Source organism: Phoenix dactylifera, chromosome 12, assembly GCF_009389715.1.
Source record: "Phoenix dactylifera cultivar Barhee BC4 chromosome 12, palm_55x_up_171113_PBpolish2nd_filt_p, whole genome shotgun sequence".
Classification (NCBI taxonomy): domain Eukaryota; kingdom Viridiplantae; phylum Streptophyta; class Magnoliopsida; order Arecales; family Arecaceae; genus Phoenix; species Phoenix dactylifera.
In genome coordinates this window covers 11,005,116-11,032,793 of record NC_052403.1, presented here as the reverse complement: position 1 = coordinate 11,032,793, position 27,678 = coordinate 11,005,116, and the positions used below count along the sequence as shown (strand labels likewise).

Sequence of the window (27,678 nt, the reverse complement as noted above, 5' to 3'; positions counted from 1 at the left end):
TGGCGGCTTAGTTCCCCCGTAACAGGAACGTTTAAACTATTTATGTAAAAATAACTATAAGCATGATTAATTATAGAATTAGAAAATCAGCAATACTTGTTAAGTTCTAAACCTAACTAAGATAAAATAAATCTCATACCTTATGATAAAGAGGTTGGATTTGAAGATCTGAAATTCGAGCCTCGTAGCCACACACGTGTCTGGCCTCTACGGATGATCCACGCGAAGCTCCGGGTTGATCTGATCCCACGGAAGTGCTAGCTTGCGCGGAACCCTGCTGTAGCTGATTTTGTTCTTCCTAAAATCAATCAACCTTTGATTGATCTTATGAGATGAAAGGAAGAAGATGAAGAAAGGAGAAGAGGAGAAGTAATGAAGTGATCTTTTTCTGAATTTTTCAGAACTCTAAGTTCTAAAAAAATTATAATCACTAAACCCTTGGCGTGGAAAGGAAGAGGAGAGAATTAATTCATAATGTCTCTCTTGCTACCCTTTTATAGATTGGGTTTAGGGTTTCTCCTAATCTTATTAGGAGTATGGGACTATAATCCACCGTTGAATTAATGCCAAGTGTCCAATCCTTGTGCTCATAGATGCATGATATGTGTCCACTTAATCAATTGATTAATTTTCTAATCACATTAGGATTCCTAATCTCATCAGGAGAATTAATTGATTTGGGAGCATGCATCCTACGATGCCATGTGGACTTGAAAGTCCGCATAGTGTGAACATGACTTAAGTCATATTCATCCTACGACGACATGTGGTCTTTAAAATCCGCACAAACCTTGGTTTAATCAAATTGACCCAATCATGAACCCAAATTAATTTGGGTTGAACCCAATTTGATTTGGCTCATTAATTTAGCCCAATTGCAATCCAATTGCAATTAATTCCACTTAATTCATCATAATAATGACTCTTAATTGACTAGAGTCAAAACCAAATTTAGCCCAAATTGAATCTAATTCAATTTGGCTTAATTAAAGTTCAATAATTCAATCAAATTGAATTTATTAGTAATCCAATTACTAATTAACCCTCCAATAATTCAATAATTATTTTTGTTGCTGGTGGTCCAAACCGAGAACGATTGACACGACGGTGTGAACGGGGTTCCGCCTGAGTTGTCTTGGTTGGTGCTGGTTGCGCTCCACCTTCCGCCAAGGAACCTGCAAACAAGCCTTGCACCACCACCAGGGTGGTGATGGCCCTCCGAAGGTCAAGTCAGAGGAGATTGGAGGAGGAGGAGAGATGATAATCACCAGTGGGAGAGAGTGCTCTGGGAGGTATTGCTTACCTCCCCCCCCTTCTCCCCCCAGCCGCGTATATCCCTGGCTGGGAGGTCCCTCAGGGGGGTTTGTCGTCGTGGGGCACGATCGAATGGCCACTGACATGGTCGTTACGGGGCGTCGTGGAGCAGCGCTGGGTACGGCCATGACAGGGCGTAGTGGAGCTCCGCTTTGTACGGTTGATACAGGAGATCGTGGGCAGCATCGGGTACAGCCGTTGCAGGGAGTAGTGGAGCAGGAGGCCGCGGCGTGCCTCTAGAGAATAGCCTGTCGTTATCAAAAGATCTCCGACTCGGGGTCGGAGTGCTGGATCATAGGGCAGCCGACCCGGGGTCGGGCTGCGAAGCCGAGGAGGTCCGACTCGGGGTCGGAGTGCTGGATCATAGGGCAGCCGACCCGGGGTCGGGCTGCGGAGCCGAGGAGGTCCGACTCGGGGTCGGAGTGCTGGGTCAAAGGGTAACTGTAGCTTTCCTGGATACGCGTGCCGATCACGTGGGGCATGGCGGCTTAATTCCCCCATAACAATTTTAATGCAACTTTTGCTTAGGATAATTTTGTCAATCGAATTGACCAAATTATCCCTGAATGATTCTTAATCATTAATCAGCCATTTGATCAACCTAAAAACTTCTATGCATATGACCCCATAGGTTCGAACCTAAGCCGGTAGTACAAGAACAACTTCTTGTACTAATCGAAATGACCATCTAGCAATGGTACCCGACATTCGGATAGGCCGAATGATCGCAAAGCAACATTCAAAAACCCTTAGACTATGGTTACCGTATAATTTATCCCTATGACTCCTAAATACCAGGATGACTTCAGAGTTCTGTCAACTCTGAATAAGTGCATCCATAATGTGATTCAACTTTAGAAATTCTATGACTTCTCACAAGGATTACCCTGGGCAAGATTTTGCTAAATTGAACACAAGGCATTATCTCCTGTTTACAGGAGGGGTCAATTCCATCTTGACTCACAACTAACTACGCAAGTACTTGACTATACCCAGTGACCTTCCGTCATTGAATTAAAAATTCAGGTAGTCCGGTACCAAAGTACAGTGAGTTGCTTGCTAGTCACAGGTTGCGGTCTCAGGTCAGAGGGCCAAACTTATACCTATATCCACTCGGAACATCTCTTGACAGTAGAGCGTTCCGAAATTGGTCATGTTCAGTGAAATGTACTCCTACACTTTACCTGTATGACATATCAGTGTCTCCACACTTCTTGGTTAAGAGGATAACCAACGTATATGTCACACAACGACCTAATCTCGATAATGCTGTCGTCCTAGTAACAGCATATCATTTGATTGCGAACAGTTTTAAGGACTTGAAGATAAATCCTCCTTTATCATAAAACAAGTCCAATGGACTTCATCATATAAGAGTTCATTTGAAGATGTACAATGAAATGATGAACAATGCCAAATAATATTTTATTAATTTGTCAATTCATTTACAAAATTTAATCATCAGCGCACTGACGATTGACTCTTAGGATACAATTTCCAACAGTTTTCACAAAGGACCAGCTAACAGATATCTTCATCGAAGAGTTAACAGTCGAGCGATTTGAAGATTTGAGCACCAAGCTCGGCATTTTTAGCATGGACTTCATAATGGTGGGGGTGTTGAAAATCATTGCTCATTTATACTAGGTTTCTATTTCTATTTCTAGTTTTGTTCTATTTAGTTATCACACTTAGAATAGATTTTCTTTATTCTACTTAGTTATTTCTTCTGAAATAGTTATTTTTGTCTAAGGTGATGTTCCATTTGGAGAGCTCTTTCGCATCTTCTTTATGTGGTGTGGGAAGAGAGAGGAAGAAAGTAAGAGGTGTCCTCTCTGGTAACGTGTGAGAGAGATTAATAGAATATTTTTTTTCTCCTAATTTTTTTTCCAACATCATTTTTCTATTATTTATTTGTTTTTGGTATTTGTTCTCGATTCTGAGCTGTATGGTCTATCTACTCTTTTTTTGATACAGTGTAGCATGGCGTTCTACATAATATTATTTTTTTTCTATTTGATTGTATAAGAAAAATACAAACTATTTATATATGTATGGTTTTGAATCTATGAGTTCATGCATTTTTTGAGAAAAAAGGGGAAAAACCAATGGCTTTTGAATCTGAGTATTTTTTTTAAAAAAAGAAAAAATAGAAGAGAAAAACCTAAGCGTTCATATAACGTCATGGCTTTTGCGAGAGATGCGTATTGAGTTCAGACTCCTGAAAGAATAAATTTTATTTATTATTATTTAATAATAAAATAATTGACCACTCGTAATCACCGTGGAAAAGTCTTCTCATTTGGGGAGAGCCGGCGCGGTCATAGATGCCATTCCCGTATTGTATTAGTGGCAGTTACTGTGCCCACCCAATCGGTCCCCATGCTTTTTTTGACGCACAATACGTCAACGTGTCGTTCTATTAGCTTGGTGGGACCTACCAATACCGGTCACCGAAGAGAAGGTGGGGCAATTTGGGTCAAAAAATTACGCTAACTTTATTATTGTCTCTCATCATTATATTATAATTTATAAAAGTACAATGCATCTGCCTTAAAGTTAGCGAAACCCCGTGAGATCACCCACCCGTTTTCCAACCCAAACTGTAACCGGGCCCCACCGTATCAGGCCCCCTTTTCATTCGAGGGTCTGACAGTGGGTGTATTAAAAACTGGTGCCATTAGTGTTCTTCTAGATGTAAAAGCGTGGCCGTACGGGTCGGAAACCGCATCGCTTCCCAGGACGTCATTTCCGCCTCCTCGTCCTAACTTCTCCGCTGTCCGTCCCCCTCTCCTTCTGTTCCCCACTAGCAGCCTTTTGGGATCTCTTCTCCGCTGAACGCTCGCCGCCGATTTTGGGGATCTCAATCCGGACGACGCAAGGTATTCATCAGATCGGCCGTTGGTTGCTTTAAAGTGAGGTTTTTGTTTCCTTTTTTCCCTCCCTGACTTTAGTATTGTTTTTGCGATTTTTTTTTCAGTTTTTTCCTGGAATTAGGGAGCTTAGAAGTGAAATTCGGCTCCGGAATCTGGGGCTTTGGTAGCTTTTTGTGTGGATTTGCTAGGGTTTCTGCTGCTTCCCTTGCTGCTTCATGTTTTATTTGGTGGGTTTTGGTACATCTGGAATGCAAGATTGGAACTGGAATTAGCTACTGAGGTTGTTAGACTTCTTCAATTCTAGTATAATTTACCGAAATTGTTGGTTTAATAAGGCTTGAAGTTGGGGAAATTCGTGCTTTAGAATCAGCTGTTCCGTACTAGGGTTTCTTCTGTTGGAGTTCTAGGAATTTTTGATGTTTGATTGAATACTGTGGGGTTTCTTAAAGAGTTCTGTAATTGGGCATGTGGGTTGCACTTGCTTGGATTCACGGGTTTGTGGGCGTGATGTTTTTGGATTTCTGGGGGCGCAGCGAGGCGGACTGGGGAAACCATTGGGCTACTGTTCTCCTATGTTCCATGTCCTGAGGGGCTTGAAATCCCTTAACTTTAGGGGTTTTTTGTTTTTGGAATTGAGGGTTTAGTTGTTCTTAGGGACTTACTGGATTGATGGAGGCTGGAATTGGGGCCGAAAGCCATCCATTTTATGGTTCTGGAGTGTCGAACTTGAATGGGATTGGAAGGAAGAACATTGAATGGGACTTGAATGACTGGAAGTGGGATGGCGAGCTGTTTATAGCCAGCCCTTTGACTGCTGTTCCATCGGACTGCAGGAACAAGCAGCTGTTCCCTGATGCAGCAAATGGAGTGCTGTCAAACAGCTCATCATCTTGCTCTGATGAGACTGATTTTGGGAAAGGAAATGGTGAAGCGGAGAAGCGAAGGAGGATTGTAGTGGTGGAAGAGGATGGACCATATGATGGAGCTGGATCTCTTGCTTTGAAGCTCGGGGGGCATGCTTATCCTATCCCAGAGCCCGACAATGCGAATTGTGAAGGAAAGAATGGAAAGAAGAGCAAGTTGCAGGGGGGCAATTCTAACCGTCCAACTTGCCAGGTGGTGGGCTGTGGGGCTGACCTCAGCAATTCCAAGGACTATCATAGGCGGCACAAGGTCTGTGAGATGCATGCAAAGGCCAGCACAGCAATGGTTGGAAATGCTATCCAGCGTTTCTGTCAGCAATGTAGTAGGTCGGTGTTCATCAGCTTATTTACTTGGTTTACCATGCAAATCCTGTTAATTCTCTGCAGTATCATTTAACCACTGTTTTGTCTCTTATATCTATATGTTTTTATTACCAATTGTTTAAGGGCATCCCTTTCCTTATCTGTTTGCAGGTTAGTATATATTCACTTGATTTCACTTATTTCTTCATTAGCTTTACTTAAATTGTTTCTGAACTGCTTCTAAACCCTGTAATCTTGAATTCCATATCTAAGATATCAAAAAATTGAAAAACACTAGTTCAAATCTACTTTTTTTTTTTTGTTCATTTTTAATATAATCAACTGTGGCCTTAGAAAACCCTTTACATAATTTAGATGCAATGTCTCTCTATCTGTGCAAACACTGTTGGTCAAACCTAATCCCCATCATGAATAAGTTGCTGCACTTTGAACTTGGATTTGAGTCATCACCATGTCTACATGAAGTAATTGTGAACTGTAGGCTTTTGGAAGGGAGATGAATAAAGAAATCCCTTAATGTCGTTGCTCTTTTACAATTGATCACTTTGAACCCCTCTGCATATTGTCTTTTCTTGAGCTATAGAATGTCACAAAATATCGACATTAGTTATTGGTTTACGGACATCAAAAATTTATCTTTAGATACTCAGTTACTCGATTTTTCAGATGCTACAATACAGAGCTGGAGCACATGCTGCTCCAAAATGATGCAAAACAAACAAAAGAGATGGATCATTAACACCCTAATCGAGGTTGTAAGTTAAAGGGATCAGGATATCTGAAGTTTTGTTTGGTCTTATCGTAGGAAACAGCAAAACTTCAATTGCTATGATTTTCCTTTTAATGCTAAGATTGCATTTACATTGGGCTTGGAGCTTGGAATTTTTATGTGAAGTAGATATAGCAGAGGGTAAATTTGATGGAAAGTTTGATCTGGTTTTCACAGGTTTCGGTGAATGATTATGGAAGTTGACTGTAATTCCTTGTTTTGGCTATGAAAAATGAAGGTTACAACTAATATAATTTAATTATATTTGGTGTCAGGGGCCTTTAGGATTCAACATGACCACATTTATCAAATGTTTGGGAGGCTAGATGGTGATTTGAAAGGATGAAAGTAAGAATTTTTGAAGAGAAGGAGAATAAGGATAATATAGAAAAAATGTCCTCAAGAAATATAAAAGGAAATGATAATTAGTGTCCTTGTTATGCCAAGTGCTTGTTTTGCACCTAGCAAAGGAAATGCTTGCAATTTATGGAGCCGCATCATAGAATTAGAGAATAATCTGAATTTTATTGAACTCAAAATTGATTCACAAGAGGAGGACAAGTTACATAAGGGAAAAGACCATGTTCCCTCAAGGTGACAAAGGCTCCTATATAACTTTAAAAAAGGCTGACACTGAGTAGCCCTTTTGGATGGTGACAAAGAAATGCAACTGAAGTAAATAAATAGGAAGGAATGTTACAAACTTTGGGTTAATGAATCATATACTGACAGTTATACATATCCAGAACTCATTTTTTATTTTATTAAGAATTTTCTAACTCAAGTTATACCTTGAACACGACTATTAGTACTGGATGCCATTCCTGATGCCATTCCCTAGTTACCACATGATAAAATTAATTGATTTAGAATTTGTTGGTAGGATTTGAGTCCAGATCATGTCAGTAGAAAATACAAGATGGGTCATTAAATTTCAAGTATTAAGATAGTTCGCATCTTTTGTGCTTGTGCATTACGGGCACACAATACTTATGCTTGCTAGTGAATGTGTGCCTTTGCGTGCCAAGCATTTGTACAGCATGCCAACAGTGGCATGTGGCATTTAACACCTTGTTTGTATTAAGGATTTAAATTGTAAATCATGATCTAGAACCAAAAATCAAAAGATTATGGTGGTTCTAATATGCACTAATAGACTGAATAACAATGATAGTGCTTGTGTGTTAGAATGCATGGTGGGCTGTAAAAATTTGAATGCATATTGTTAGCCATGATCTGCACATCTTAAGACACATGGACAAAAATATGATGGGTTTTGATGCAAATTTTGACAACTCTATTACAGATAAGAAACACTCTTTTTTCTGTGCGGCTTTAATGTTTTTTCATTTCCTAGAAATTTATGAAATTGGAATTTAAATGGCATGTAACGTACTGCATTAATAGAATTTGCTGAAAATAGGATTCTAGGTAAGTTCATTTCTTCCCTTAGCCAGGCCTTGTCTCCCGCTTTTCCCTTGCAAAATGGTGGCTTGCTAAACAGCAGTTAAGTGAAGATGGGGAGATAGTTGGGGAGGTGGAGGTGAAGGGTGTTGGATTTAGGTATTTGTAAGAGTACAGGCATTAATTTACTGAACTAAGATTGCCTAAACTACATCTAATACAACTTTGCCTATAATACTTAATTCAACCTAACACAATCTAAAATGTTGAAATTCAATGCTCATTGTAAATGGACTTGAACACTGAGAAACTACCGAACCAAAAAGGAGCGACGAGAGGTGAAGGGTGGAAGATTATGGTATTTATAGAAACTTCCATCTACTCAAAAACATTATCTAGGCTACTTCTGATATGACTTGAACTGAGTGAGGGAGACCCTATTAGTCCAAGGAATGCTTCTCTTTAATCCTTTAAAGCATAAAGCATAAGGATGATTCCACTCTTTAACTGAAAAGCATGGCTGATGAATTTGTGATATTGTCTCTGTATGACCTGAACTGATGGTAACTGATTCTATTGTGATCTGTGCGCCATTTCAAATTTTTATTTAGCCATTGTTTACTGACATCAGAATCTGTCTTACATCAGAATATTATATGCAATTTTTTTAGCAGCTTCTTATGAGCTCCTTATGATTGCTGTCCAGATTTCACCTTCTTCAAGAATTTGATGAAGGGAAGAGAAGTTGTCGTCGACGTTTGGCAGGCCACAATAGACGAAGGAGGAAAACCCATCCTGATGTCACTTCCAGTGGAACTTCTATAATTGATGATCAATGTAGCAGTTATATATTGATGAGTCTACTAAGGATTCTCTCGAATTTGCACTGTAATAGCTAAACCCTTTTCTATACTACATATTTAACATCTCTTTCTTTGGGACTTAATGTCTTTATATCTTTCAGTGCTGTTTCTATGTTCTTTTTGCTGGTTCTGAGTTCATTGTGCTCTGGGTTCTCCATAGTTGTTGATGGTATTATTTTGTTGTTTTTGTGAAAATGCCTGTCATATCTTGTAAAAATCTAGCTATGTTTCGCCACCCCTCCCCCCTTTCGCCGCACCCCACGGATGTGTGAATAAATATCTTTATGGGAAATCTTACACTTATGGGATATGGCCATTTGAGTGATCCTCTGTGTTGCCCTCTGGGGGCCGAAAATTGAGGCAAGATACTATACCGTGCAGCTGGTTTCTTGTCCAGATGAACAATAAGATATATTTCCTACAAGTGCCTATTGTTTATTATTTTGCAATCGAGTTAAAGTTGTACAGAAGTCATCATCCTTCATATTTTCTTTGCTTTCTTGGTTGTAAGAGGTTCTTCCTTTTTCTTATAGCCCCTGTAATATTTTTCATATTACATGTTTCATAATTAATTAACATATATAAATATCATATACTTCTTGAGGGCGGGGCTTGGTGCAACAGTTAGGTTGTTCCATCCTGATGTAGGTGTTATGGGCTCGGAAAATGGAAAGAGCCTCTTCCTAGATAGGTGCAAGGCTGTGATTTGACCCTCCCCGGACCTCACAGTGGTAGGAGCCTCATGCATGGGACGCCTTTTTTTCTTGTTTTATTCAAAGACTTCTTGATACTGACATATGTGTATCATGCCTTTTGTCATGCTTATGAAAATCAGAATTTCTTATTGCGCTCAATTGTTTGATCAGACAGTTGTATATTTCTAGCACTAACTGTATATATGGACATGTGCAACATTGGCCATGAACTTCCCTATTGAAGAGAGTGTCGTATGTAAACAAACATACGAAATTCATAATTTATGGTTATACTTAAAATATGTTGATCTGTGTGTTATGATTTCATCAGTTCTGCATAAGATCCTTATAACATTTTCTGTTGTTCATGAAATATTCTAAATGCTGACATAGATTTTTGTAAACTAAATTAGGTTTAGCTGTGGTATGGTCAACCAGTTTGTCATAGCTTAATTATTTAATAAAAGGCGAGGAAAAAGAACATGGTTCTTATTTCTGTCAGAAAAAAAAACATATGATCGAGAATCAAGAGAGTTTGACTTTTGATGAGAAAATTAGACTTTAAATGCATATTTGGGGTGACAAGGCATGTAAACAAGGACGAAGCCAAATTTGTGGGATTATTTCTTAATAGCATTAGGCCTTCTTTAGTAATTTGGTGCAGTCCTTAACTTTTTCAGCTTGTTTTGTAGGCGAGAGCATTTATCATAGAGATGGTCTATTTTGCATGTAATTTGCAAACTCCTATAATGTTGGCTAACAGAAAAAAGGCATCTGTATAAGTGGAGGACACTGTTTTCCTCTTGAACTGGTGTGTACCGACTGCACCTGTCCATGCCAGTTATGTACTGATAGTTCTTAGCGTCTGTACCTGTTGCATACTGGTTGCTTCTTGTTCTTGTTGATACTGAGCACCTCGGTCCATCTCGACTGTATTGGTACCTTTCCATTCCAGGACAAAACTGGTAAAGAGCTTGTTACTAATATTTAAATCCTTGAATATTGTTGAAGAGAGTAGTGCAAAATTAGAATTATGAGATGAAGAGCTTTGTAGAATGAAAATTACAAACTTATTTTAACCATATTAGAGATTTACAGTAGAATTACAACTTTAGTGCGATTTTGCAATGCCTCTTCGTTCATCTTTTGAATTGATTTTTTTACTTGTGGTCTCTCATGAGGATATTTCATTATTACGTAACATGACTTGTAATGAGTTAAACCACTGATAAGTTCATATTGCACATGCAGCTCATAGCTCCGAGCAGTCAAAAGATCAGGACCTCTTGTCTCATCTTTTGAGGAACCTTGCCTATCTTGCTGGTTCTTTTGATGCAAAAAACCTTTCTGGGCTCCTGCAAGCTTCTCAAGATCTGCAAAAAGTTGGGACTACTGCTGGAACATCATCAGAAGCAGCTAATGCTCTGGTTTCAAATGGTGCTCCTGCACAAGAATCCGCAAGGCCCTTGTGTTCAGCTTCTAAAAAAACCTGTATCTCTGGTACTCAGGGTCTGATGCTGACTAATCATATGGGACTAGTTGCTGCAACTATGACAGAGATGCCTTCGAAAATGATGGTTTCCCCAGGTGGGACTCTGCAAGTATTTGCTTTATGACCTGCAGTCTAAGTGAACAGTGTATGATATCTAATCTGAATCAAAACCTTTATGCTGATTACTTGATATGCTTCCTGCAGAGTCTGCTATCAAGAGAGTCAGGTTGAAGGACTTCGATTTGAACAGCACATATAGCGAAGAATGTGGAGATGGATCTGACAAGCCAATAATCCCTGTACATTTGGGGACTGGTTCTCCTAATTGTCAGTCATGGTTGCAGCCGGATTCACGACAGTTGAGTCCACCTCAAACTAGTGGTAATTCAGATTCAACATCGTCTCAGTCACTATCTAGTTCCAATGGAGATGCTCAGGTATATCATTTAATTTGGATTTTATATTTGGCAATATTTTCATCAAGTGGTTATAAGATGGCCTTGCTTACTAAATAATAACTTTTGGGTTGTGAATAATAACTTTCAGATTGTGACATAGGAAAGACTAGGGTCTGCAATCTTAGAATCGGGTAGCATACTAGAACATTATTGATTCGGTATGGTACGTGTCAGTATGGTATGGTACGGATCAGTATGGTATGGTATAGGTTAGTACGGTATGGTATGCACACTCCGTCGAAATAACTCTCAACCATTTTTCTCACTTTTTGTTGCCTAAGATGTTAACCCAAGAGACGGTGTGAATTGGGTTTTTCAAAACCTTTTACAAATTTAAATAATGATTAAGTTAAACTAATATAAACATAAGCATGCACAACGAAATGATAAATAAATGCAAAAGATAAGAACAAGCACAACAACACAAATACCTGTATTTTATAATGGTTCGGTGCCGACCCTGCACCTGCATTCACTCCCCAAGGCTTCCTCCTTGAAAATTTTACTATAATTTATAAGCAACATTACATCACAGTTGTTTTTCGGGCTCACAACTAAATCCAGTTGATTTTCTTTGGCAATCAACCAAAACTAAACTGTTTTGCCTTTGAAACCAAACCAACTTCGAGTTCCAACCTTTAGGAACTCTTTTCTGATTTTCAAGCTCAGCAAAACTTAGCAGATTTTTTAGGATAATTGACCGCAACTTAGCTGTTTTATAAGTACAACCAAACCTTATAAGTCAGCTGATTTTCATAGTGCCAGCCACACCAAAAACTCCACACGAGATTTCCTAATCTCATGCACTAAAGAAAGATAGCAAATGCATACAATATAACCTCTACAAAGGTTGAATTAATGTCGTGCATACAATATAACCTCTACAAAGGTTGAATTAATGTCGTTGAAGCTCAAGTTGGATTGCTCTGAAAGTTGAGATCTTGGTGAGTAAAATTCAACTTGTTCCTTTTTCTCTTTCCTGCTCGCTCTTGGTCTTGTGATGGAATTCAATGATTGATAGTTGAAGCTCTCTATGGATGTTTAGAAGCTCACTCTGAAGTGGGAGGAGGCTTTAAATGGTCACTTCTCAGATTGATTCTCAAGTTGAAGCCTAAGAAGTAGTGTTCACTTATATTTTTTTTCTTTACCTCATCTCAATCTCCTTAATCTATCATATTCTATAATTGAATTTGGGAGTATTTATAGCTTGAAAAGTTGTTGGAGAGCCGTTTCTAGCCGTTGAAGAGGATAAACTAGCCGTTGGGAGTGAATCTGATCGTTCTGATTTTCCAAAAAAAACTAACCGTTACTGTTGTCAGGTGCAGATGAGTCGACTTGAATTCTTCAGGGGTCAACTCATGACTCAGGGGTCGACTCGTGATCTTTAGAGGTCGACTCATAATCTTCAGGGGTTGACTTGTGAAAGGGTTGTTTTTGACTGCTTTCTGTTTTTTTTGCGGCTATTCAGGGGTCTTGTTTATGCTGGGGTCAACTCGTCCACTGTAGAAACTTTCAAAACTCTTCAAAAAAACTACTCTATGCCTCTCTAACCTCTCAAACTCATTGAGGTCCCTATACAATCAATTAACCACTCCAAAAACATAATCATTAGTGTCATACTCAAATATTTTGTCCTCGTCAAAATCAATGCATTAGGTCAACAATCTCCCCCATTTTGATGATGACAAAACTTTTGAGTATATGCCAAATAAAACATATTGTGTTTCTAGGATTTATGCGCAATTAATTTATTTATGTAAAGCATGAAGTAAACAAATATATGCCTTAAGAACATACTTCATGAATGCTTTACAAAATTTTCAGATTAACCCAAGCTAATATATATTCAATTAAGCAGATACTCAACCTACTCTCTTTCTCTTTTTGACATCATCAAAAAGTTTCATTCTAAAATTTAACAAATATTAAGAGAATTATAGCAACTTCAAACTTGTTCCAATCATTGTTCAAGGGAATTGAAGAGCTTAAAGATGAAAAATCAGGCTCAGAGCTTTTGATCATTCAACTTTGATGTATCAGACCACTCGGGGTTCAAGAGTTTCGAAAACTTTAGACTTAGCAATAGTTAACTTTCCCTTTTCCCGTTTTTCATTAAATTATACCTATTTAGAGGTGCTAAAAAAATATCAAATATGCGAGTTGCAATTTGGTTTAAGATCGAGGCACATGATGTATCAACCAAATAGCAAGCTTCAAGGTATATCAGAGCAAATTTCAGAGTTAAATTTCAAAAGGGGCTTATTGGAGAGAATTATTTTTCATTTCTTCATTGTTTAGCCTTCTTTATCCCCTTTTTGTAAAAATCTTTAATTTATGCTATTAAGTTTTTATATAATCTCTCCCCCTTTAAGTTTTCTTTCTCTCCCTTAATCAATCATTCCTTTCAAAGATTCAGAATTTTAGAATAGTTTTCAATGAAATTTTCAGATTATAAATTGAGATATGTGTTTCAAAAATATCAGAAACTTTATAAAAATAGAATTGAAACCAAATATAGGGCTAATATTAATGAGTTTCAACAAGTATCAGAGCATTACAACATGCATCAAGGCATTAAACGCAAGAATCATAGATTTAAATCATGTAAGGCATGACAAAAAGATTCATCAAAATCAATCCATTCTACCTAATTTACAAATTCAGATTCATTTATTCATTTTTGAAATTCATTTTCTTCCATCTTAGAGCTTTGTTTCTTTCAGATATACATGATTTCATTTTCAGGTTTTACAAAAAATTCAAGCTCAAATCAGAATACCTTAATATTGATTTATGTTTGATCAACAAATCAAGTTTTAGATTTGGGTCTAGTAATTATTGATCCCTTAGGAATCCAGATTTTCTTATTTCCATTAGCAGTATTGTTTTTAAGTAAACATGAATGTGCCATATGTCCCTTTCTTCCACAGTAATTACATTTTATGAATGGGTTGTTAGAGTTTGTTATTTTTATGTCATGAATACACTTTTGATTGCCTAGAATTAAATCCAATTTCTCCTTTTCATATGTGAACTTTGAAAACTTAGTATTTAAGTCTTCTACGTTTAATTTCAGATCAATATTTTCCATAGTTAATTGATCTTTTTCTTTTGAAATTAGTTCTTTTTCTTCAAATAGTTTGTAGTTTATTTTTTCAAGTTCTTTATTTTTCTTTTCTAATTGTTTAGTTCTATAAGAAGATCTTTAAAAGCATTTTGCAATTTATCTAAAGTAAAATCAGAAGAGGATTCAGTTTTACCTTATCTTCTTGTGCCACAAAACACAAGTTATTACCTTTGTTTCTTCTTTGGAGTTGAATTCTTCGCTATTGCTCTGAGATCTCTTCTTCTTTTTCTTACTTGGCTACCTTTTAGCCAGAGCTTTCTTTCCTCTCATCTTTTTCTTCTTTTATTTGTTCAACTCGCCCTCAGCTGAAGCTTTACTTTTTCCTCACTTTTTTCTTCTTTATCTTCAGGAAGCTTTTAAATTTCTTGGTGATTAATGATAGGTCTTTGTCTTCATCACCGGACTCTTCACCTCTGTGCTTTTTTCTTGATTGGAGGACTTGAATGCTAATATTTTCTTTCTTTTGTTGTTGTCTTCTTCATGGTTCATCACGACTAGCTTATGGGTCATTAGGGAACCGAAGAGCTCTTCCAAGAATAGCTGGTTTAGATCCTTTGTCTTTGGAATAGCTGTCACCTTTGCTTCCCATAAAGATTTAAGAATCTTCTTTAGAAGATCATAATTAGTATATGATTTTTTTAATATATTTAAATCATTAATAATATTTGAAAATCTGGAAAATATTTCAGAAATAGAATCATATGATTCATTTTAAACATTTCATAATTTTGCCCTTGCATATTAACTTTTAATTCTTTCACTTTATTAGTGCCTTTATAAATTATTTTTAATTTATCCCAAATTTCTTTAGAAGAAGAACATGTGCAAAGTTTATTAAATTCATTTTTATTAAGGGCACAATAAAGTATATTCATTGCTTTAGCATTTAGTTGAGCTATTTTTTCATTATTATTCCATTCACTTCCGTGTTTGGGAATCTGAATTCTACTTATAGTTTTGGTGGGTGTGTGTGGGCCACATACTATGATATTCAATAAATCATAGTTTTGTGCTGTAATAAAAATTTTCATTTTAGCCTTCCAATAAGCATAATCAAATTCGCTAAAAAGAGGAGGCCTAACGAAGGAGTGTCCTTCAACAAAAGACATTCTAAGGGTTTATAGATTTTGAGCTCTAGACGATGAGGTCTTCAAAAGATATAAATGCATCTGCTCTGATACCAATTATTGCCCAAGATGACAACCCAAGAAGAAGGTTGAATTGGATTTTTCAAAATTTTTTACAAACTTAATAATGATTAAGTTAAATTGATTTAAACATAAGTATGGATTAGCAAAATGATAAATAAATATAGAAGATAGGAACAAGCACAACAACACAAACACCAGTATTTTATAGTGGTTCGGTGCCAATCCTACACCTACATCCACTCCTCAAGGCTTTCTCCTTGGGAATTTTACTATAATCTATAAGCAATATTATAATATAGTTGTTTTCTGGGCTCACAACTAAATCTAGTTGATTTTTTTTGGCAATCAACCAAAACTATACTGTTTTGCCTTTACAGCCAAACCAACTCTGAGTTCCGACCTTTAGAAACTCCTGGCTGATTTTCAAGCTCAGCAAAACTTAGTCGATTTTCTAGATCAATCAACCTCAACCTAACTAGTTCACGGGTACAACTAAACCTTACAAGCCAGCTGATTTTTACGGTGTTAACCACAGCAAAAACTCTACACGAGATTTTCTAATCTCGTGCACTAAAGAAAGATAGAAAATTCATACAATATAACCTCTACAAAGGTTGGATTAATGCCGCCGAAACTCAAGTTGGATTGCTTTGAAAGTTAGGATCTCGGTGAGTAAAATTTAGCTCGTTCTCTTTTTTTCTTGTTCGCTCTTGATCTTGTGATGGAATTCACTGATTGGTAGTTGAAGCTCTCTCTATGGATGTTTGGAAGCTCACTCTAAAATGGGAGGGAAGCTTTGAATGGTCGCTTCTCAAATTGATCCTCAAGTTGAAGCCTAAAAAATGGTATTCACTTGTATTCCTTTTCTTCACCTCATCCACTCAATCTCTTTAATCCATCTTATTCTCCAATTCAATTTGGAAGTATTTATAGTTTGAAAAGTTGTTGGAGAGCTGTTTCTAGTCGTTGGAGAGAAAAAACTAATCGTTGGGAGTGAATATGACGTTTATTGTTTCGCAAAAAACTAGCCGTTACTGTTGTCAGGCACAAATGGGTTGACTCGAATTCTTCAGGGGTCGACTCGTAAAAGTGCTGTTTTTGACTACTTTCTATTTTCTTTCCAAAGTCATTCAGGGGTCGACTTGTTTATGTTGGGGTCGACTCGTCCACTGCAGAAACTCCTAAAACTCTTCAAAAAAACTTCTCTATGCTTTTATAACCTCTCAAACTCATTGTACTCCCTATGTAACAAATTAACTACTCCAAAAATATAAAATCATTAGTATCATACTCAAATATTTTGTCCTTATCACAATCAATCCATTGGGTCAACACTTTTTATCTCGTTATGCCTCAGTATGGGTCAGTATGTACCTTGGTACACCTCGATTGAGCGTGGGATGGGGTTGATACTAACCTAAACGTGAGTTTCGTATCGGTTTTGACCAAGGTCCGTTGAACTGGTAATGGGATCCATACCGGTTGGTGCCTGGTACGGTTCGATACTGGTTCGGTACCGTACCAAACCAGTAGGGGTAGAACTGACACAATGTTTTTTTTGGAGTTTTCAAGAATATTTAATTGGTGAGAGGTGTTCTCTAACTAATAATACGACTGTAGAAGGACTCATCCGAATATGTCGAAAGCAAAATTCGACCTATAAGATGCTCCGAGTTGTGTAGGATAGTAGCCACCAGAAGATGCCTAAGATGCACCATATCTATATCTGTATCTGTATAGGTCATAGTTTGCATGTAGCTGTGGGTAAGAGGATCCAATATATGACTCGGAACCTGATATATCTATGGATTCTACTTTACGTGCGAGGTCATTTGCAGCTGCATCGTGTTCTGAATGACCTCGAGAAGCCCGTCTCTTATATGCAATCATATCTTCGCGGGTTCTACCAGATCGTGCACTGTGATCTCTATTTTGTGTATTACTCATCGGTGAATTGAAGACCACTATGTGGCTGTCTCATAAACAGTGGTCTTTTGTCCACTCTCTCTGGTCGGTAGATCCATAACCACCAGAACTGTTATCGTTGCTACTTCTGGTCTTTAAATATGAGTGTACTGATTCCTCCTTAACACTCCATTGGGGTTGCAAGTTTCTTCTGTTTTTTTTGGTGTGCTGGATAGTTGCCTTCTTACTCTGTGTCCCTTTCTATCTGACTATGTTGGAAGAATGTGTCACCCTCCTGACCGAGTCGACAGGATAGCATAATGACCTTGTCTAAGCATCTCTTGATCATATACCTGAGAGGATGTCTCGCACAAGGAGTCACGTGGAGATTGGCTCTCTTGTGGCTGTGGATGATCAACTGGAAGAACACGTGGAATATTACACTTAGCCCACTGCCCTACATCAACCCTAGCCGCGTTGGCTACGAAATTGGCCGGGTCCGGCTTCTGTTGCTGGCCCATAAGCCATCTGATTATAAAATCATCTGCATCATCAATGAAAATACTATGAATTGGGTCTGTATACTTGAGCTCCACTTCCTCGTAAATGCACTTCAGCCTTAACCTCAGATTGTAGTGAACATATATAAGGTCGTTGAGGCGCTTCTATGTCAAAATGGTTTCTCTGCTTGCTATGGATGAGGTTGAGGTGGATCAGTTGCGCTCAGCCACTCGAGGAGACTGTTTTGGAGAGGATTTAGATAGCTAGCCACTTAAGATTTTTTACGGACAGCCAAAATGAGTCCATCCTTCAGCTGCAAAAATATTGAATAAAATTATATATAAGATAGTACCATATTAGTAACCATCTAATGCTAGATAAATGTCCTGATGTGTAACATACCTGGATTCATACTTTTTTTACTTACGACAGCTGCCGAGACTCCAAAGCTATCGCTGCCCTTTTTAAATATTTTGGCCTGTGAAAAAGAACCGTATTGTACTATGTTAATAATAGGAGATGTGAGTTTAAGTTACACATGTCATTTAAGTTGATTTACCTCTTCTTGACATAGGGCTGCTACTTCTAGATCTTACTCTATTTTGTAAATCACATTACATAGAGCGGCCAAAAGTTCGTCATCCATATCGATTCCAGGTATGCTGTACTAGAACCGAAGGTTTAGATAGTATGTTTTACATAGAGTTCGTTATTGTTTTAGTAAAATTGTACATGTATAGAAGCAGTTTAATTTTTAATGTTCTTGCTTACCTGCTAGATGTAAGTTCCTACCCATCTGGTAGTCCCACTGTCACTCAATAATGTTGATGTACTCCTGGGCATGCGTTGGATTTGCCTCGATGATCCAAGTCTTTGTCCTCTCCATCATGTGATATAGAAAGTCCATCTGGGAGTACCTCTCGCTGTCCACGACTTGAAGTACTTTATTCAATAATCTGATAGTCTTTATTATCACAGTGGAAGAAAGTCTTCATATAACAATATGTTAGAAAGTTGATGCTCCGTTTGGTGGAACCTGTCCAACCATCACACAACACAGTCAGACCATATGTGGGTCACTTGTTCTTATAGGAGGCAATCCATTTCTCTAGCTCCTTATTATTGTTAAGAAGCTCACCGTAGATGTTCTTCGGGCCTGAATGATCTATATTAGGACCGACAGCTTGTATGATAGAAATGGCAAACCTGTAGTACATATTATCTACCACATTCGCTGGAATGTGGCTGAAGTGGAACAAGATTCAATAACTTGCTACATATTCTTCTTCTTATTCTTCTTGAGCATTGAGTCAACCCTCTGCTGCTTCGAATCTCTATTGTGGAAGGCATGTGGATCAAATTCATGGATTGCTGCTGCTAACTCCTGGATTTGTGCTAAGAAATGCCTGGATTTGTGGTTTCTCGTTATCTAAAGCAGATGCCTTCTCTGACTCCTCAGAGTGACAGGAAGGTGGCTCTGCCGCTCGGCAGTCCATATCCGCTTTCTTCTTAGCAACCCTCTCTTTCATTATGCTGAAATTAGCGAGCACTTCATCAAATGCCAAACCTCTTGTGGGCATTTTCGGCATATAGATACGTTGGGGTAACTACCAACTAAGTACTGCTTCAACCTAGTTATTCTTCGAATTTTGTGTTGCATCAGTTGTACTTTCAATGGTGCCGGTCCGAGAGCATTTGCCCATTATCCCAGCCAATGTCACGCTCTGGGTCCTTTTTTCTTGATTGCTTTATTTCCATAGGTTTATAAAGTACGTTAGTTTATCAATTATTTAAAAATAACAAAATTAATTTATAATGAAGATAATTTTTTACCTCAAAAAATACACCAGATTTATCTAATACATACCCCTAATTTTTCTTTTATATATATATTATAATAATTTTTAAATTTAAAAATATGTTTAAATATCATAAATTTAGAAAAATATGATTTCTACCTCAAAAAATACTTCTGAATTATGTAATATGTACTATTATTTTTTTTGTAATTTTTGGTATAATTATATTTTAATAATTTTATAAATTTAAAAATAATTTTTAAGTATTAATATTTTAAAAATTAATTTCAACACAGATTCATATAGAACTCAACAATGGATGCTAGATATATTTTTCTAGGTCCTTGGATATGCATCAAAGGCTACTTATTTCTCAATTTTTTAAAAAATTAGGCCTAGGACTGTATGCATGATCGCATCAAAACTTTAATGAGTAGACACTAAATTTTTATGGAGATGTATGGCCCTAAATACGTTTCTGATTTTATAGATTTTTTTAATTTTTATTTATTTTTTTAATTCTATTTTTAATCCAAAAATATATTTTTAATTTTTAAAAATTATATTTAATTTTTATGTCAGCGTGTAGATTGTCTATAGATCTACAACATATAAAAAATAAGCTCAAATTGAAAATTTTGGCATGACGTCTTCTTATTTTGCAATTTTTGAGCTATTTTTTCAAGTCCATCCTGAAAAAAGAGGAAATGAGATAGGGAAGAGGAAACACATCTTATTTAGCATTGGATCTTTCTTCTGATAGCCTGAATCAGTGTTGTTTTTGAAGTATTTAGAAAGCGGAAGCAACAGAGAGAGCCGCTGCTTTCAAAATGCTGAACAGACACCTAATGCTTTAAAAAGCATCAGGTGCAGTCAAGGTACGCGGTACCGACTGTACCAACGTACCGGTGGGCATTGGTACCAGTACGGTACCGAACTAAACCGAGCCGAACTGGTACTGTACTGATGGGGCTAAAAGCCAAAAAAAATAGAGCTGGTACGGTTCGGTATCGAAATATGTAGCTGTATCGTACCGGTAGGGTCTGGTACCGGTATGTACCGGCCGGTACCGGTACGACAGACCATGGGTGTAGTCCATAGTGTCAACCTGGTTCAGAATCAGGTTGACTCATTGCAAACCGGCCGGTTCACACCGAGGCTGCATCGACAAGATTGATTCCCGCTGGTTCAGACATTTGGCCGGTTCGCATTGAGTTTGCACCAAATCGATCAGTTCCGGCTGGTTCAGACACTTACCGGCCAGTTCAGTTGGCTCGGTACAGGTTCTGGCCAGTATGGAGTCAGAACCGAATGTATTAGGCGAACTGACCCGGTTCGTATCGGGTTGGTTCAGCATTGCCTGAATTGGGCGGTTTTTTCCGGTTTAGCAGACCTTGGTTCTGACCCTATATGGTGCGGTATGCCTCGAATTGGGTGGTTTGGGGTGGTATGGCAGTCCATGGAAATGATAAATAATTATGGTTTGCAATCTTGGTACTTGATCTGTACTGGTGCCATATTGGTACAAGTTTGGTTCGACGTACTGATACTAGATATGTCCCCCATATCGAGTATTTGTTTGGTGTCCATATTAGTATGGTATGATACATCCAAGACCGTATGTACCAGTACTATGAAGCTTGCAAGCAATTATTTTATTATTTTTTATAATTTATAAATTTTGTTTGATAAGATTCTAGTTGAATTTTTTGGATAGATTTACCTTATGACTGATGTTATCTGTTTATGTCAAGTGCCAATGTTTCCATTGTGATATACCAATTCTTTCTCTGCATGTGTTAGAGATGTTGGACGTGCAACCCTTAATTTTCTATGAACCGTGTAAAATTGTTGTTAGTGCACGTATACATTAATTCAGTGCTATATATGTGTGTTACATATGAGAGGTTTTGACTTTATTTAAGTGTATATATTGCCTCTCATAGTGAATTAATCACAAATTTTCCCTCTTCAAGCGGTGTAATATCAAAGCGATTATCATCTTCGTAGACTTTGAATATTGAGTATTTGTTGTATAACTAAAATGAATTATTCACCACAAATGTAGCTAAAATTTTAACCATGTTTGCACCTTGAGGCATCATGGTCCATCGCATTACTCATTTCCATGCCACGTGGCATGAGGATCAAGTTCTGTTTCTCTACACGATTGTGTCATAAAGTGCTTTATTTGATTCCTTGATGGGCTGGTTGTTTATACCTAGGTCAGCTTTTGGGGCATGAACGTAATTCATTATGGGGTGATCAGAAGACCTGTTAATTCAACCAACACCAGATATTTGATTTTTAGCACGAGTTGGTTGAGATTGGGATTTCTTTTTATTCAGCCAAGTAGTGTTCAAATATCTGAAGGCCCTCAATATCATGGCTGCTTTGCATCAAGAGATCTTCTTTAACTTCACAAAACAAAAACTAGTATAAATGGATGCTACTTGGTTCCTAGGGGTGTCAACATGTCAGGTTAGGGTTGGGTTTGAATTTATCCCCACCCAAGCCCAAAATATGTGCCACATCTAAGATTCAAACCTAATTTGTACCATACATTCATATCAGACCTGAGAATTTGTCTAGCCAGGCTGGGTTTGGACCATGTTAAATAACATGGTCAAGCCTTTAAATGTCGGCTTGGGCTTGACTTGGTTGAGCTTCATGCTTGAGTTTTCCAAGCTCGAATCTGCCCTTAGATTAAAAAAAATCATCAGGCCCAAGATAAGTCTAGACCGACCTACTCTAAACTTGTCAAACCTTAATCCCAAATATGTGTGTGAGAGAGAGAGAGAAGAGAGAGAGAGAGGAATTGAGAGTGGAGTGGTGCCATCTGAGAGTGGTGCCTTATGAGTGCATTGAGGATGGTTGCCTTATTCTGTGTTTGTATTTCACTATGTGGCTAGATAATAGAGGGCGAGGGATGACATCTGATTCTATGGTTACACAGCAATGGAAGAGAGTGAAAGGAGGGATGTATCCAATCTCCTCTAGCTAGTAACATCCTTCTCTGGTAGAGCTGCTCAATGGGTGGGCTGAGCCAGTTTGGCCCAAGATACCATGTCATTTAGTCAAGCTCAGGCCTGACTAGGTCTGGCCTTTGAGCCTACTTCCCAAATCTGAGCCCGCTACTTATTGGGCTTCTGGGCAGGGCTTTCAGGTTGTCTGTGTTTTTTTTTTGGGATCATTGACTTGGCCTTAGCTGGTGAGGGCGAAGCCGGTGGAAAAGGGGATGGGGAATGGCATGATGTGGCCAGCCTCACTGTCAACCATGGTTTGCTGAACCGACCGGTACCGGTCGGTTCAGCCCGTACCGGACCGGTGCCGACTGGCACCGGTCCGGTACAGGGGTATAAAACGGTTCCGACCCAAACTGGGTCGGAATCGATTGGTTCTGTACCTGGACCGGTGCGAACCGGCCCGGTTCGCGCTGGTACAAGCCGGTACCGGTGCGAATCGGCCCGGTTCGCACCGGTCCAAGCCACACTTTCCTCGCGCGGGGGTGCGCGGGGAAGAGCGCCCACGCGGCTGGAGCCCGCGTGGGCCTCTTAATGCCACAGAGTGGCATTTCAAGCCACTCTGTGGCATTTGTTTTTTTTTTTGAAAAACGCGCGAGCGGAGAACGCGCGCCCGTGCGCGATTCCCCGCGTAGGAACCGCGCCCGAGCGCGGTTCCCCACGCAGGGCACCGTGCCCACACGAGCTGGCAGCCCACGTGGGGGCATTAAATGCCACATAGTGGCATTAAATGCCACTCTGTGGCATTTGACGCGTCCGCGGACGCATTTTTTTAATTGGGAAACGCGCGCGGACGCGTGAGCGGCGCGCGCGACCGCGCGCGTTTCCCCGCGTAGGAAACGCGCCCGCGCGCGATTCCCAGCAGGGAATCGCGCCCGAGCATGGTTCCCCGCGCGGGGCACCGTGCCCACGCGGGCTGGCAGCCCGCGTGGGGGCATTAAATGCCACAGAGTGGCATTAAATGCCACTCTGTGGCATTTGAAGCGTCCGCTCGCGTCTGGGACGCGCGCGGACGCGTTTTGTTTTTTTTTTTAATTTCCGCGCGCGCAGCCACGCGCGCGCGGCTCCGGTTCGGTACCGGTTCCAAGCCGGTACCGAACCGGAACCGTACCGGTGCCGGTGCTCACCGGTACGCCGGTACAATCGGTCCTGCGAACCTTGCTGTCAACGGTGACGGCAAGCATGAATTGGGGGAGGGCATTTGTGTGGAGAGGCGGGGGGAGGGAGGGGGGAGCAGCGATGGAGGCCCGAGCTTGGGCCGTGGTTTTTTTTTTCTTAGCGAAGCCGGAGAGGGATGGGATGAAAGAATAGATGCCTTACAAGCCAATCGCAATATGTATTGTGAAGGGTTTTCTTTTGATTTTCCAAATTATGTACATGACATTTAAATATGAATAAAGGCATTGTGTTTTATCATATGCTGTTGATTATATTTATGATAAACTCCTTAGATTAGGGCAATGGTTTTGAGGCTATGATGAGATCATACTAGTGAGACCTAAAATCCTAAAATCCTAATCTTAAATATTTCCAGTCGTTGGTACATTGAGTCGGGGATCAATGTTTACCGGAAAGACTGGCACATCTTATGTATGCTCGATGCAGAGGGTGATTGATCTCACAATCACTTGTGTGGAGACACTAATACAAAGATGTGGGTGCTCATTAAAGGAATGAGTTCACTGAATTGACCTACAAAGAGAAATCTTATGAAGTCTTACTTACATGTCAAAAGATGATTCTTTTAGTGGGAGTTATGCAACTGATCCTTTGACCTGCGATCACCATAGTATCTTGTGCACATAAATCCATATTTTGGTTTCCACTCATTCATGACAATAAGTTGTGTACGAGGTCTTCTGGATATGGTGGATTGTGTACGAAGGTTATGAGTAGGTCAACAAGGAATTAATCACTTATAGTAAAAGAAGATCGCATCCTATTTATTCTAATCATATGATAATTCAAGAAATCTTTTATCAAAGCACAATGAAAATTAGAAAGAGTTTCTAATGATTCATTATTCGAATTATCATTAGAAGATTGAGAAATATATGAATATAAAATTGAGTTTGACATATATTCATACTCATATACATATTCGGGATGCAGTTTGATTAAAGGATTGAATTGTACGGTAACTTGCCACTGAAGGGTATTTTTGGTATTTCTACCAAATTCCATATTTTTCGGATAGACATGACATGTTGCTAGACGTCAATCTTGTATTATAGGTTTGATCGAATTAAACTCCAATTAGAAAGTGTTACGGGGGAACTTAGCCACCATGCCCCACGTGACCGGCACGCGCGCCCAGGAAGACTACGGCTGCCCCTTGATCCAGCAATCCGACCTCGGGTCGGATATCTTCGGCTCCGCAGCCCGACCCCGAGTCGGCTGCCCCTTGATCCAGCAATCCGACCTCGGGTCGGATATCTTCGGCTCCGTAGCCCGACCCCGAGTCGGCTGGCTGCCCCTTGATCCAGCAATCCGACCTCGGGTCGGATATCTTCGGCTCCGTAGCCCGACCCCGAGTCGGCTGCCCCTTGATCCGGCAATCCGACCCCGAGTCGGCAATCTCTCGACAACAACAGACTGTTCCTCTGAGGCACGCCGCGGCCCCCTGCTCCACTACTCCCTGCAACGGCCGTATCCGGCGCTGCCCCACGATCCCCTGCAACAGCCGTACAAAGCGGAGCTCCACTATGCCCTGCCATGGCTGTACCCAGCGCTGCCCCACGACGCCCTGTAACGGCCATGTCAGTGGCAGCCCCATCGTGCCACACGATGACGAATCCCCGGAAAAACCCCCCAGCCTGATATATGAGGCTGGGGGGGAAGGGGGAGGGTAAGATATATCTTCCAGAGTATCATCTCACCTGCTACCTTCTCCTTCTCCTTCTCCTTCGATCTCCTCTGACTTGATCGTCGGAGGGCCCCCACTACCCTAGTGGTGGTGCGAGGCTTGCTTGCAGGTTTCACGGCGGAGGGCGGAGCGCAACCAAAGCAACTCAAAGGGAACCCCGTCCACACCGCTGTGCCAATCGTTCTCGGTTTGGACCACCAGCAACAGTTGGCGCTAGAAGGAGGGCCCTGATCTCAGAGCGATCGTAATGGCACGGCGAGGTGGTCGTGGAGCTTCCAATGCTTCCGGTCGCGGGGCCTCTCGCGCCACTGGCCGGGAGGCCGCTGCATCTCCAACACGCTCTCAGCAACACTCCACCGCCCCACCGCCCATTCAGATGGTCGAAGCCGCCCAGTTCGACCAGCTAACCCAGCAGGTTCGCACCCTCGCGGAGGCGGTGCAGAATCTGCAGGGTGTGATGTCCCGGGCGCCGCAGCAGGCTCAGGAGCCGCCGCTGCCTGAGCATTCGCCTGTCCTCCTCAACCCGCGTTCCTTCCTCTCCCATGGGGAGGAGCGCCGGCGCGAGGAGGATTCTCGAGCACGCTCCATTCTGCCGGGACCTTCCCACCGGAGCTGCGCAGGGTACGAGAGGCGGGCCCGGGCGCGTTCCCAGACCCCCCAGTCCTCGAGGAACCCGCGCTCCAGTCGGTCCCCCTCTCGCCGCTCCTTGTCTCCCACCCACCGGTCGCGTTCCCTGGACCGGCGGGTGGACGATCTCCACCGACAACTCTAGGTCCTGAAGGGCCATTCCAAAGATCCCTTCGCCGACTTAGAGATCTCCTCCCAGCCGGCGCTCGCCTCGAGGATCCTGCGGACCCCGAATCCGCCGGGGTTCAAAATGCCGGCGATCGAGCCCTATGACGGGGCGGCGGACCCGCGAGATCACGTCGAGAGTTTCAGGACCCTTATGCTCCTCCACGGAGCATCAGATCCCCTTCTCTGCAAGGCTTTCCCGGCAACCCTCCGTGGCCCGGCGAGGGCATGGTTCGCCGGGCTGGAGGCTGACTCAATCCGGTCCTTCGACCAGTTCACTCGCCTCTTCATCACTCATTTCGCCGTCAGTAGCCGGCGGCGACTGGTCTCCGACTCCCTCTTTGATGTCCGGCAAAACGAGGGAGAAAGCCTGCGGGATTATCTTACCCGCTTCAACAGGGCTACGCTGGAGGTCCGGAACCTGAGTCAGGAGGTAGCTCTTTCAGCCCTGAAGCGTGGCTTCCGGAAGGGCAGACTCACCTTCTCCCTGGACAAACGCCTGCCGCGGAGCTTCCCAGAGCTGTTGTCCCGGGCGAACCAGTATGCGGACGCCGAGGAGGCGGCCGCCCACCGGAGCAAGGAGGCCGCCGAGATCCCACAAAAGCTTGGGAAGAAAAGGCGGAAAGAGGCACGCCAGAGGAGGAGCCCGACGCCCCAGCGTCGGCGCAGAAGCCCGTCGCCGGCGAAGAACCACGGCGCCCCACGCCCTCGTTCTCCGCCCCGACGTTTCAACCGGTACACCCCCCTCCTGACTCCCCGGGCCCAGATCCTTATGGAGATCAAGGGGCGGGAGGACCTTCCGGCCCCGAGACAGATACGAAGGATCCCTGGAAAGAGGCCCTCCCGGGCGTACTGTGAGTACCACCGAGACCACGGCCACGACACAGAGGACTGCTTCCAGCTTCGGGACGAGATCGAGGCTCTTATCCGTCAGGGGCGTCTCGGTCGATATGTGAGCGACCGACGTCCCCCCGCAGACCCGCGTCCGGCCGACCCGGCTCCTCCGGAGCCTCGGGAGCAGAATCGACCCGTTGCGGGCGTGATCCACACTATCACTGGGGGCTGCTCTCGGCCCGTGAGGAACGCAGGGGGCTCGATGGAAGCGTCAGGGACGGCCGTCGTAAAGAGGCAGAGGGTCGGCAATGTAATCACCTTTTCTGATGAAGATGTAAAGGGGGTTCAGACTCCCCACGATGACGCCATGGTGATCTCCCTCACTATGGCAAACTATGATGTAAGGCGTGTTCTTGTGGATAGTGGAAGCTCAGCTGATATTTTGTTTTACGAGGCCTTCCAAAAGATGAGCTTGTCCAGACAGTTGTTGCACAAAATGTCCACCCCCCTCGTAGGATTCACCGGTGACGCTGTCCCGGCGGAAGGTGTCGTTGAGCTGCCT

The 27,678-nt window shown here is 41.3% G+C and overlaps 1 protein-coding gene across 1 annotated transcript in view; it reads left to right on the top strand.

The window, feature by feature from the left end:
- The first annotated feature begins 4,065 nt into the window (after positions 1 to 4,065).
- Positions 4,066 to 27,678, top strand: part of LOC103724287 (squamosa promoter-binding-like protein 6) — a 48,139-nt gene continuing 24,526 nt past the window's right edge. Inside the window, exons 1-5 of the mRNA XM_008815499.3 lie at positions 4,066 to 4,196; positions 4,295 to 5,440; positions 8,317 to 8,498; positions 10,420 to 10,755; positions 10,865 to 11,097. Of these exons, the coding sequence (XP_008813721.2) occupies positions 4,860 to 5,440; positions 8,317 to 8,498; positions 10,420 to 10,755; positions 10,865 to 11,097 (1,332 nt within the window). The 5' untranslated portion in view covers positions 4,066 to 4,196; positions 4,295 to 4,859. The remainder of the gene's footprint in view (positions 4,197 to 4,294; positions 5,441 to 8,316; positions 8,499 to 10,419; positions 10,756 to 10,864; positions 11,098 to 27,678) is intronic.